The sequence below is a fragment of the Rattus rattus genome, chromosome 9 (genome assembly GCF_011064425.1).
Source record: "Rattus rattus isolate New Zealand chromosome 9, Rrattus_CSIRO_v1, whole genome shotgun sequence".
Lineage (NCBI taxonomy): Eukaryota > Metazoa > Chordata > Mammalia > Rodentia > Muridae > Rattus > Rattus rattus.
In genome coordinates this window covers 94,258,345-94,271,864 of record NC_046162.1, presented here as the reverse complement: position 1 = coordinate 94,271,864, position 13,520 = coordinate 94,258,345, and the positions used below count along the sequence as shown (strand labels likewise).

Here is a 13,520-nt window from a genome sequence, read left to right as displayed (position 1 = left end):
TAAGCAATGGATATTAAAAAATGAGCATAAAAATATTTAATGTCTATGCTCCAAGATAGACAGAGGCAGAGGCCAGCTTAGTCTACATAGTTAATTTCAGGCCAACAAAGGTTACACAGCAAGATCCAGACTCAAACAAACAAACAAACAAACAAAAAACAAAGGGAAGTGGGTGAGTGTGGCAGTGCACACTTTCAATCCCAGCATTTGGGAAGCAAAAGCAAATGGATTTCTGTGAGTTGGAGTGGTCTACATAACAATTTTCAAGACAGCCAGGGCCACAGAGTGAGACCCTCTTGGAGTAAATTGCAGATAGACAGACAGACAGACAGAGTGATGGCTCCTGGGTAAAGGCACTTGCTGCCAAGGCTCACAACTTGAGCTCAAGCCCTAGGACCTACATGGGGGAAGGAGAGAACCAACTCTCACAAGCCATCCTCTGACCTCCAGAGGTGCATGCATATGCACACACACAGACCCACTAGGGTGGCTGTTCTAAGTTAGACAGTAACAAGTGTTGGTGAGAACCAGGAGGAGCTGGCATAAGCTTCCAGGAGAAACTTGAAGCTACAGCCACTTTGGAAACAGAGCTGGTTTTTCAAACAGTTGAAACAAAACAGTCACATACATGACCAGGACATTCCACTCCTAGGTACATTCATTCCTAAGAGAAGTAGGAGCATGTGCTGCACATGAATGTTTGGGACAGCATTCTTCATAAGAGCAAAACACGGAAACCCCTAATGTCCATCAAGATGAACAGATAAACAAAAGTTATATACGTAATTACAGAACGGAGACTGGACATGCTAACCAGGTGTGGACCTGGGAGACGTAAGCTGAGAGAGAACAAAGCCAGCACAGGAGAGCGCTCCTGGAGAGCACTGCTCCTTCCAGCACCCGCATGGCAGCTAACAACCACCGCAACTCCAGTTCCAGGGGGTCTGACGCCCTCTACTAGACCCCACGGGCACTGCACACATGTGGTATACATACATACACGCATGCACGCAGGCAAAATACCTTTACACATAAATAATGTTTTCTTTAAAAGCACATGTTATATGGATCCATTGCATGAAATGTCCCAAATAGACAAATCCAAAAAGACAAAGAGGAGATCCACGACCGGCAAAGGCCGGGGCGACTGCCAGAGGGTACAGGACTTCTGTTGGGGTGGTGAGGGTGACTAAAGTGACTGCACACCTCTAAATACACTAGAGCTCACTAAATGCACACTTTAGGTGAAATGGATGGTATGTGAATTCTAGGTCAGTAATGCTTTTCAGAATATTAGTAAGAAGCAGGATTGTGTTGGGGGGCAGTACCACAGGACTAAAAAGGAACATTAGCAAGGGTGACCAGCTAAGTTTCCTCCCAAGTTCTTAGCACACAAATAGCTTTTTCTCTTTGGTTTAGACTTTCTGAGAAGGGTAGGAAGGGGACATGTGATGGGCATAGGAGACCTAGGAAGCATGAGGTGGTCAGGTATGCATGAGCTCGCCCAGCTGGGCACGAAAGGTAACTGGGCTGGCTGTACGCCTGCTTGGAAGTCACTGTAACTCAAAGACACACTCGGTTCCCAAACGCACGTAGTCAGGCAGCAAGGCATACCTGTAGGAAAGGCATCCACCCTGGGGAGAATCCAGAGATGATACCTGCCTATGTGGAAAAGGAAAACAGACTCTGGTCCAGTCAGGACAAGTGGAGAAAGGAGGAGATCAGAGGGGGCAGAAGAGCAGCTGAGGCCAAAGGCCTGTCCTCCTTCAGGCCAGGTCAAGCCAGGGAGGGGTACAGGGACACTGAGCATGAACTCATTTGCACATGACTATTATGTCTTTAGGAAAAATTCCCCACATCAGAATCAGCCCTGGGCAGAACCTCTTCAAAGGGGCTTGCAAACACGCCAGAAAAGCAGACCAGGAGCTGGTTGGCCCTTTTCTTTCTCCTTTTAATCCTTACCTAGGATAGTGGCTTGAGGTGGATGGTGTGCCCCTGCTCTGATCTCCTTAGATGACTCAAGGACAAAAGAACAGGTTCACCTGTTGGTGATGAAACCATTTGCCCTGGGCGGGGTCAATGGAAGCAGTGAAATTATCCTTCTGCTCAACCTGCCTGCAGCATTCCTTTTCTGATTTCTTCTGAGACAAGGTCTCCTGTGATCTTTCGGTCTTGCTACCCTCCATCCCTCATCCCCCACCCCAGTCTCCCAACATGCTGGTTATTACCATTACCCGCATGGGCCACCACACCCAGCATCCTACCTGGAAGAGTGTTACCAAACCGAGAAAACCCATGTTATTTTGGTCAGAATGCCGCTCCTAGGGCAGCACAGGGCCTCAGGGCAAACCACATTAGACAGCTTCCTGCCAACATCTATGTCGTGTACTTTAAATTATGAATATTTTTCCTGGTTAGAAAAGAAATGCATATCTATTATAAAACATCTGGAACAAAAAGACAACTTGTGGGAGTTGGTTCTTTTCCTCCCACCATGTAGATCCTAGGGATTGAACATGGGTCATCAGGCAACATACTGCTGTATAAACCTTTTCCTTTTTTAAAAAGTAATTGTGCTATGTTGCCTACACTGGTCTCGAACTCCTGGGCACAAGTAATTTTCCTGCTTTAGCCTTTCAAACAGCTGAGACCACACAATGGTACCACTGTGTCCAACTAACCTTTTTTCCCCTGCATTGTTTTTTTTCTTTTTCCAAGATAGGGTTTCTCTGTATAGCGGCCCTAGCCTCGAAACTCATGTAGATCAGCCTGCCTCTGCCTCCCCAACACTGGGATTTAAGGCGTGCACCACCACATCCAACTTCTTTATTCCCTTTTTTTGTTAGCATTTTATTTTATTCTATGTGTATGGGTGTTCTGCCTGCAAATAAGTCTATGCTCCACTTGCGTACCAGATACCCAAGGAGGCCAGAAGGTGCTGGATGCCCTGAAAATGGAGTTGCAGATGGTTGTGAGCCACCATGTGGGTGCTGGGGATTGAACTGGGGTCCTCTAGAAGGGCAGCCAGTGCTCTTAACCACTGAGCCATCTCTCTAGTCCCTCCACAGTTGTTTCTTTTGTTTATTTTTAAGATAGTGTCCCATGTAGCCCAGGTTAGCTTCAAATGTGCTATTAGGGTCTGGGGAGATAATTCTCTGCCACCACCTCCTAAGAGCTGGGATTGCAGGCATGCGTCACAGCTCTTCCCCTCTAACCAGATATATTATTATAAAGTGTTTTCTAAGATTTACTCTTCCTTTCTGACACAGTCTGAAATGACTGCCTAGTACTTGCTTGCTTAGATGGTCTATAATTTAGGAAACCATGTCTCTGGTTTTAGAGCCTAAGTCCTTTTATATTTATTCATAAAAGGATTTCCAGTCATGGGGTGAAAGGGTGAGTCGTGGTCCGAGAGGGTCAGCTCAGTGGTAGAGTCCTCGCCTAACGCGAAGTCCTAGGCTTAATCTGTAACACTGAAAGGAGGGTTTGAGGAAGACGGACCAGAGGAGGCACAGTAATATATGTATATGAGCATGTTCTAACGAGACCTACTATTTTGTATGCCAACTAAAAAATTAGTAAAAATAAATCAAAAACAAAAGTCAGGCATCCTATATGATCACATATAAGTATGTTTTTCTTTGTCATCTAATTTCCTCTTAATGTATAATTTTGTTTTTGAGGCAGGGTTTCCGTGTAGCCCTGGCTATCCTACAACTTGCTCTGTAGACCAGGCTGGTCTCAAACTCAGAGATCCCCCTGCCTCTGCCCCTTAAATGCTGGGACTAGGGGCTGCTCAACTACCACCCTGCTCTTAACTTTTTATAAAACAACAGAAAGACATATTTTAAATAGGTGATCAAGGTGGGTTTAGTGGCACGTTTCCAGAGAGTAAGGAGCATGAGGCCAGTCTGGGCTAAATAGATTTAACTCTGTTTCAAAAACTGTGGGAAAGGGGTTGGGGATTTAGCTCAGTGGTAGAGCGCTTGCCTAGGAAGTGCAAGGCCCTGGGTTCGGTCCCCAGCTCCGAAAAAAAAGAACCAAAAAAAAAAAAAAAACCTGTGGGAAAGAGAAAGGGCATGATAGTCAAAGCCTGAGGCTGACCTTGGCTAATGAAACCCCAAGCACAAACAGCAGTCAATAGTCAGAGGGCTCAGGAGGGTAAGGCTCAGAAAGCCTGCGTTCCCTGTGGCATTGGTTACCTTGTACCTAAGTGGTAACACTAATTGTGTTCTCTCCTTCAGGCTGGGTCCTCTCCTCTTTCCAAAGCCGGCCGGCGGGCCTGCCTGCCTGCTGGAGATTTCCCTCACTGTTGGCTCAGGAGCAGTGTGGTCAGATTTCCTTCCCAGTAAAGAGCATGTATACTAATAGCAACTATTTTTAGCACCTGCTTTCTATATCTTTAAAACCCTGAAAGCAACTGTCTAAATGTTCCTTGTCCCTGCTTACTCACCGCTTACAAAACTTTCAGCGTCTAAACCAGGCACGGTGGTGCGCACCTCTAATCCCAACCCTCCAGAGGTGGATGGAGGTGGAAGGATCAGAAATTCATGCTCCTCTCGGCCAGCCCAAGTCACATGAGCACCTATCTTAGAACAAAGCATTTAAGGGTCAAAAGACTCCCTCAAGCTAGTAAAGGTCAACCTTAGGATCCAGAACTCCTACTAGGTGAAGGCCTGGTGCCACACTTCTGTTTGGATCTCAAGTCGTTTCTCCTCCAATGTCTCTCTCCCTTACGTATTCTTTATTAAGGTATCTTTATTAAGGCATCCTACCTGATTCAGCTCACTGGGGATTCTTATATCCCTTCAGACGCTCCTCTCAGACCTACCAGCCTCTGCCCAATTCTGCCCTCGGCTGAACCCCTGTGATCCAGGACCATTCCGCCCAGGCATGTGTGTTTGTATATGGACTCTCTGATCCGGGTTCCCTCTCTCACTAGTCTGGTCTCTCCTTGATTATTGTCTGTCCTCCTGTCCTTGCCCAGTCCTGTCAGACATAATGGTGCCGAGATGGTGGTGCTGTTGTTAGTGCTGTCTGAGTGTTAAGCTGACTGCCTTAGTGAGGCCTCGAGGGCCTGCTGGAGGGGAAAACCAGCTCTGCTGCCAAATAGGAAGCTGGAGCCACTGCGGCAACAGGTGGCAGGGGGACGCTCTGCTCCGCAGAGGCTGCTTCCTGGCTCCCAGGCACACTTACAGGTAGGCAGCTTAAGCCCCTCTCCCAGATCCTGGTTTCCCCTCACAGCCACTTTGCTGCCTCTGTTCTGCTAAGCAAAACCTGTCCTCTGTGCCTGAGCTCCTGGGCCTAGGGTAGGCCTTCCCTCACCCTGATGACTCACTCTCCCTCAGTCCCTCAGCTGTACCATAAACAGGCCCAGCTGTGTCACATTCCCAGAGGGGAAAACAGCAGCTGTAGGCAGCCCCTCCCCTGGTGTTCAGGCCACTGGATGAGAATCCCCAGAGGCCATGGCCAAAAAAAAAACAGTTTAGACAAGCCTCCTTAGGGACCCTAAGATGTCCAAGGACAGGTCTGTCTTTTCATAGGAACCCCCAGGGAAGGCTGTGGGATGAATGACAGTCCTTTTTCATAGCTGAGGCTCCCTGAATCCATTCACCCTGGGGTTACTCCCTGACTCTCTCTCTTTTTTTTTTTTTTGGAGCTGGGGACCGAACCCAGGGCCTTGCGCTTGCTAGGCAAGTGCTCTACCACTGAGCTAAATCCCCAACCCCGCTCCCTGACTCTCTAATGAAGCCCCAGAGCCAAACAGTGGGTGGGGGACTAACATTCTAGGTCTGTGATCCTTTCAGAGAAGAGCTTTGTCCTCAGCTGATATGTACACCCTGAGTTCAGTAAAGTCTGCTAGGCCAGGATCCAGTCTATCTGTCTATCCAGACTCTCTACCCAGAAACTAGTCTGGACAAGAGGACTCAGAAAAGCTGGGTCATTCCCTAACTGAAACAAGCAGGCACCCCTCAGCACACATCACGGGTCCCTGCGGTCACCTTTCCGCTTCACTGGTACAGGGGTGGGGAGGGAAAACTGCCTTCTTCCAGTCACCTCCCATTCCACCTGGCGACACCCCCACTGCCTCCTGTCAACCCCCGCACATGTCACGTGGAGCAAATCCATCAGGTAGAACCCCTCTGAAAAAATGACCAGTTTTCCCCAGGCCAATGGCCATCCACTGACTGCTTTGCCTTCCCAAGATACGGATGGAAATCAGAGGCTAAGTGGGCTGTGGCACCAGGAGAGTCCTACCTGCCTGGTACTCAGGCTCTCCCCGAAGGGAAGCGAATGAAACTCTGCCTGCCTGTAGAATGGAGCTGTTGGACTCACATCCGCTGACAGGGGGCTGTTTGCCTCCACACCTGTCCCTCAGGTCCTTAAAGAGAAGGATATGAATGGACTCTGTCCTCTTCAACCTCCACTCTAATTCCCCTGTGGTCATTTATTCCTCAGGTTTTAAAGCCAAACTTCAATAAATAAGATGGGAAAAGCCCACAGAGATTTTTTTCCCCTGAACATTTTGTAATCACTCTTCTGTAAGTATTTCAGACCAGAACTCCCCATCCCGCCCACACTGACAAGGGTCAGGGTAATGAAGTGGAAAAGATATGTTCACAATTTTGGCTGCATCTGCTCCCATCTCTAAGCAACTCAGGCCCTGGATTGTGGGGTGGCGGCCCAAAGACGCCACCTCAGCCGCTGGCTGATGTTTGTGCTTCAGCTGATGGAGCGAACTAAAGGGCTGTACAAACTGGAGACATTAAGCAAACAGACTAGAGTGTGTTGACCAGATGTCCGGGGGAGGCCAAGGCTCCACATCATGGGGTGTGTGCTTGCACCAGTGGATTGGTGTGCTTCTCCCTCAGGGATGCCCAGACCCAGTGCTGCAAGAGACCTGAGCTAACCAGCCATGACTGTTGGATAGCCTCTGAACCGCTTACACTGAAGAAAAGGACTATAGTGTGGAGGACAGAGTGTAGACTCCCAAGGATCTGTGAGGGGGGAAGGTAGGAGGGGAGGGTGGGGGAGGGGTACAAGCTATGGGACACCTCCTTCTGTTTTATGAGGAAAAGGCATCTTGCCAACTTGGGGCCCCTTCTTCACCAATGAGTGTGACAGCCCACAGTCCATGTCATACAAAGCTTTGGGCCTGAGAAAGTCCCTAAATGAGGGTTTCCCTGACAACACATTCCCCCACATTCCCAGGTTATCAAGGAGCCATTCTCTGTTTAAAAGTCCTTGTAGATTTGATTTAGGGAGTTCTAAAGGCAACCTTGAAAACACTTTTGTCCCCAAAATGAAAACACGGGTGGGAGGCACAAACAGAAAGTGCCATTGCGCTGCCGGCACTGTGTCTGGGAGCTATCCTGATGGTTCTGCTTTTTAAAGGCCTGGACTGTGTCAGAACCAGATTCAGCTCTGCTCAGCAGAAAGCGTCCGGCCCAGGGATATTGCCTAAGAGCCGCAGTCTGTCCTCGATGGCCCATTTCCTATTCCCTCTCAGGGCTTAGTCTCATGAGCTATCAGGTCCCGTGAGAAGGCTCACAGGACAAGGGAATGTCCAAGGAGACCCTCCAGCTGGGGGAATGGGTGAAGAAGGTGACTTAAAAAGTGCTCAGAGAGCTAACCTGAACGACTTGGGGGGTGTGTGCAGGAGTGCTGGTCCTCTGTCCTCAGGGGGAGAACAGCGTAGTGTCTTAGGGCCTCTAGACACAAAGTTGGCAAATGGTTTTCCGTGAAGGGCCAGACAGTAAACATTTCTGTCTTTGTGGGCCATATGGTCTCTGTCATGACAGCCCAGAAGCCCCTGTGGCATGAAAGCATCCATAGACAACGTGTGAGCAAAACAGCCCGATGTGGTTCAACAAAACCTAGTTTATAAAAACCAGGCAGACGCTCGGAGTCGACCTGAGGTAGCAGCTCACTAATCCCTGAAACCTAGGTCCAAGATAAAGACGTCAGGGGACAAGCCCTATACCTCCCTTACAAGGATGGATTCCTTCTAACCAAGTGTTTCACACAGTGCCCACTTACCAGCTAGCCTGGGTAGGTCCCTGAGAAGAACCAGGCGCTATCAAACACGCTACCAAACACATGTACGCACACACATACATACACACACAATGATGCTGAAAGCAACTGACACCCTACAATGTCCCTGAACAGAACATGTATGTACACCGTTTGCTTGGTGTCTAAGTGCACAGTCTTTCTGGAGCATATAGGAATCTAATTCATGGACCATATAGGAATCTAATTCATGGACCATATAGGAATCTAATTCATGGACCATATAGGAATCTAATTCCTGGACCATATAGGAATCTAAAAGCCCCAGGGAAACCCTTTACTCCTACAGAGATTATTTGTATTTCAAAGAGTTGTACAAAGTAAAAAGAAAATAGTACAAGGGGAAATGAGATAAATGATACAAAGAAGCAAGTCACTGAAAAGACGCACTGATGACAGTGGCCAGGGACAGGGAAGACATCTGTAACCTGAGCACTGGAGAGGCGAAAGCAGGATAATCAGGAGTGAAGGCCAGCCTGGGTAACATGTTAAGTTCAAATGCAGCCAGGGCTACATGAGACTCTGTCTTAAAAATAAGTAACAATATAAAAGAGGAAAGAAGAAGAAAAAGTTTATGATGTATCATTTTCATGGTGTCAAATTGCATAATCTTTAAAGGATGAAACATTTAGCCCTAGTAGAGAGGAAACAGAAACAAACTCTGTGAGTTTGGGGCTAGCCTGGTCTACACAGCAAATGTCAGGCAAGCCATGGCCACATTAGTGAGACCTTTAAAAAGAAAAAAGAGGAGCAGCAAGATGGTTCAGTGTATAAGAAGGTATTTGATAAGAAAATTCATTCCCCAGAGCCACATGGTTGTAGAAACCAACTCAGAAAGCCAGCCTCAGACTGACACATGTACTTCACGTGCACATGCAACAAACAAATCAAACAAATAAATATAAAAAAATGTTACAGATGAATGAGTAGTCTTGGAGGAGTCTGAAGAAGGCGCTTTCAGACATGTTTCTGGGACCATCACTGCGGAGAGTGGACTCCATTCTAGGAGTCCTTGAAAGCATGTATTAAAATTTAAAACATGCTAATCCGGGGGCCCAGAAATTCTACTTCCTGGAACTTATTTTATAGAAATACATGTTTGGATCATTCATTCATTTCAATAGTGTTCACAAAGGCAGGCCCTGGAAACCAACCTGAATGTTCCTGAGTGGAGAACTAGCTTCGTGAATGAGTTTGTCTCTACTGCAGGGCGACACTAAAGATGAAGAGCGCAGAACTCAGGGAAATGGGAGACGAGTTGTGTAGATAAGGCAAACTGATGGTGATGAAGCCAGAAGAGTGACACACGCACGCACAGACTAAACAATACTGAGGGGTATATTCTAAACTTCATGAAGGTAGACACATAGGATTGGTGTTTTTAGAGACACCACTGCCTGGGAAGGATTTCGTAAACACAGCTCCCCACTCTATCTACCTCTTACTCTTACTGCTGGAGATGCTCTTGGAGAGCCCAGGGCAGCCTTGAGCTTCCTATGTGACTGAGGATGCTGTTACTGTTTGAGGATGACCTTGAACTCCTGACCCACAGCTCCTTCTCATCACAGAACTGCTACTGTTTAGCAATCCTTTCTACCATTTCAGGGGAGCAGGGGCCAGGCCTCACTCTGTAGCTAAAGCTGAATGAAATCACAGCAACTGTCTCCCCTCTGCCCTGTAAGTGCCGTATTACAGGCGAGCACCACCTACCCAGCTCTTCTCTTTTTATAGATGAAGTGCTGGGGTTGGTACCGAGTCCTGTGCATGCCAGGCAAGCGCTGAGCCACACCCCAGCCTGTATTTAACCCATGTTTCACGCTGAGTAAGCAACTTCTGCACCTTGGTGCCTAAGCTCCTCAAGTCCCAGGACCATCTCAAACTTAGATCCCTGAAATCCAGATCTGCCCTAACAGATGCCCGGCGTCTCCTCTACAACAACAAGGGCAATCGATGCCAGGTTTATATTTTTCATCTTGATAAAAAGGGCTGGTGGTTGTCGTGTTGTCCAAGAACAAACAGGCCTGTGCAGGACTCCTGTTTCACATTTACACAACACACTGGAATCTGTGTTCTCTTCACAGTATGAACATATTTCTCACTGTTTAAGCATTTGTTTTCCTCGGGGACTATGAGAGGGGAGAATATATCTATTTTTATTTTAAATGCATGTGATTTAAAACAAACAAACAAAGTGCCCCAATAGATACAAAGTAAACCTCCCTGGCACCAGCAGAGCCCCCGGATTTCTGTGGGCCACACACCCTCAGACACCCACACCCAGGGCACACCACTCAGGCTGCCCATGCTGGCCTTTTTCACTGAACAGAGATTGTAGTGAACTTCCTGTGTCCTCAGACACAGGCCCACACAGCTAATTCTCCCTGCTGGAGCAAAGCTTAAGAAAAGGGAACAGATGGGGGGGCCTTGGCAGGCCACAAAGATGTCCTCACCTCCCAGGGCTCCTTCACCAAAGGACCAGGAGGGTCCTACGATTTCTCAACAGCTTGACTCCTGACTTAATCATAATGGGAAATCAGAACCAGACTTCACCACAAACAGTAACGGCCACTGGTGTACCCCCAGACTTTGAGAGGTAAACTGAGTAGGGAGATATCCCTGTTGACAGAAGCCTCTGAGTGATACCCCTGCCTGGCTGGGCAAGTATGCAGTTTTCCCTCTGACAAAGATGTTTCTATACCTTCAACTTCCTTCAGCTCCCCTTCAACCTCCTCCTTCCTTAAAAAGAAACCCGTTTTGTGGCAACCTGACAGTCCTGTGAGGAGCAGGCTTAAAGTTCCAAGAACAGTTCCACTTATCTGGCTGGACATCTGTGCCCTAGTCAAGAAGAATGTGGCAATGTTGCCACTCAGTTCTAGGCATTCGCTGAGGTTGGGGCTGGGTGGTTCTTAGAGAGGTTTACAAATGGCATCGTGCGTTAGCTGGAGTTCCTGGAGAGCCTCAGGACAGCAGCCATGGAAGATACTGTCTTCTCTGGACACACCGTTAATAACCTGCGTTCTCCACTGCAAGGCCAGAGGTAGTTGCAAGGCACCCAGGGAGGCACAGCTGCCCACTTTAGAACCCATGGGACTGGCTTTGCTGTCAGGCCACTGCACCCAGAGCCCCTACACTGCTTGGGACATCCAAGTATATATGAGAATATAAGGAAAGGACCTGGAAACCAACAGATATGCCCCAAATTCAGTTTACTCAGCTGAAAATGTTCCTTAACAAACAAGTACTTACCGTTAATGAAGTGAACGTCATGCACATCCCCCCAAAGCCGTTCAGAGCCAAGGCGATAAAGATGAGCACAGAGAGCGCTGTGGGCAGACACAAAGGCATAAGTAGGGGAACCCAGCAGCACAGAGCTCCAAGCCAAGAAGGCTACAAATGAGCTAAAAATAAGGGGCAGGTCACTGAGGGTTGGCGACACCTGGAGTGAGTTCTCTTTCTCCCCTCGGCCTCCTGTCTGCTTTGTGGAGCTTGAGTTCTAGCAAAAGACATACACCCACTCTCTTTTCTGTTAACCTAGCAGCAATCAAACGGCCACAAAAAGCTCCTCAGAGACACTAAAACCCCAGGTTCCTGAAAACCAGTGGATGAGCCCGGTAAAGATGTTAGTGAAATTCAGGTCCCATTTTGGTGTTGTCCTAAAAGCCCTTAAACTCCTCGTCTAGGGATGGGGTCCAGAAGGGAAGAAAGCTATTTGTCAGGGACTGGCTGAAGGTGCCTTAAGGGTTCGGCTCAGCTGGGTGTGATGGATCTTGCCGGTAATCCCAGCCCTCAGGCTGAACAAGGAGGACTGCAGGCTGGAGACTAGCTTGGGCTGCCTCAGTCGCAAATGTCCAAGTGCTCGGTGATAGAGTACTCGCCTGACATTTGTAAGCCCCGGGTTCAATCCCAGCACTAAAGGGGAAAAAAAAAGAGAGGAGGTAGAGGAGATAGCTCAGCCTACCATGTCTGCACCACAGAAGGCCATGACCTGTAGCTGGCCTAGTCCATAAAGCTTATCTTTCTTTCTTTCTTTTTTTTTTTTTTAAAGATTTATTCATTATATATAAGTACACTGTCGCTGTCTTCAGACACACCAGAAAAGGGCATCAGATCTCATTATAGATGGTTGTGAGCCGCCATGTGGTTGCTGGGATTTGAACTCAGGACCTCTGGAAGAGCAGTCAGTGCTCTTAACCTCTGAGCCATCTCTCCAGCCCAAAGCTTATCTTTCAAGTGGCATCAATGAGGCTGCCACCAGGGACTGGGTTTGCGGCTTGGGGATGAGGCATGAGCTTCGCACACCCTTCTCACACTTTTGCTCGAGACAATTATTCTCTTACTACCCATGCATCTGAAAGAGCTAACCCCAGGCAACACACCACCGGAAAGGTGCCATAGCCACCCATGTGATTAGTGACGATGAGGGCCAACATGTATCCTTTCCTACTTGAGCGGGTGACCCCAAGCCTAATACAGCATCCAAGAGCAGGTGGGCCAGTGAGCGCCAGTGGATGGTGGATCTTGCCCCAAGTTTCTGGCAAAAAGGGAGAAAAGGCATACTCACAGTCTGGGTTACTTGCTCCGTATGCAATCAGCAAGCAGGAGACAGCAAAGCAGGCACTGAAACCAAACAGAAAGGCTGCTATTTACACTGTTACCGACTGCTACTGTTATGGATGTGGGGTATTTACTATGAGTTACCTCAGAACGTTTTACAATCATTACTTAACAATTCTAGGAGACCCCGGAGATGCCTCATGAGATACGAAGCTAACCCAGGAGGATGCTGATCTATTAGGACGTGCTCTCAGCGCTGAGATTTGAACCTTGGCTCTTTTGTATGCTACACAAGTGCTCTCCTACTGAGCTGCATCCTCAGCTTCATCTTTTTTTTTTTCCCCCCCCAGAGCTGGGGTCCGAACCCAGGGCCTTGCGCTCGCTAGGCAAGCGCTCTACCGCTGAGCTAAATCCCCAACCCCCAGCTTCATCTTATAATTGTTAAAATTTCACTCATTTCATCAGGCTGTGGTGGTGCACGTCTTTGATATCAGTGCTCAGGAGGCAGTTCAAGGCCAGCCTGGGCTACAAAGGGAGTTCCAGGCCAGCCAGGGGATAGAACCCAGGGCCATGCACCTAAGGCAAGCCCTCTACTACTGAGCCTCAACCATAGCCTTTATATTTAAAGCCTATACTATTAAGAATGGCAAATGTGGGCTGGAGAGATGGCTCAGCGGTTAAGAGCACTGACTGCTCTTCCAGAGGACCGGAGTTCAATTCCCAGCAACCACATGGTGACTCACAACCATCTGTAATGGGATCCGATGCCCTCTTCTGGTGTGTCTGAAGATAACTACAGTGTACTTATATATAATAAATAAATAAATCTTTTTAAAAAATGGCAAATGTGGGCTATAATTCATGTGTAGAACACTAGCCCAGCACACATT

General features: G+C 48.0%; 1 protein-coding gene across 1 annotated transcript in view; it reads right to left on the bottom strand.

Moving 5' to 3' along the window:
- Positions 1–13,520, bottom strand: part of Slc43a2 (solute carrier family 43 member 2) — a 39,646-nt gene that overhangs the window by 14,710 nt on the left and 11,416 nt on the right. The window contains exons 4-5 of the mRNA XM_032912100.1: positions 12,638–12,693; positions 11,323–11,399 (exon numbers count right to left, since the gene is read on the bottom strand). Of these exons, the coding sequence (XP_032767991.1) occupies positions 11,323–11,399; positions 12,638–12,693 (133 nt within the window). The remainder of the gene's footprint in view (positions 1–11,322; positions 11,400–12,637; positions 12,694–13,520) is intronic.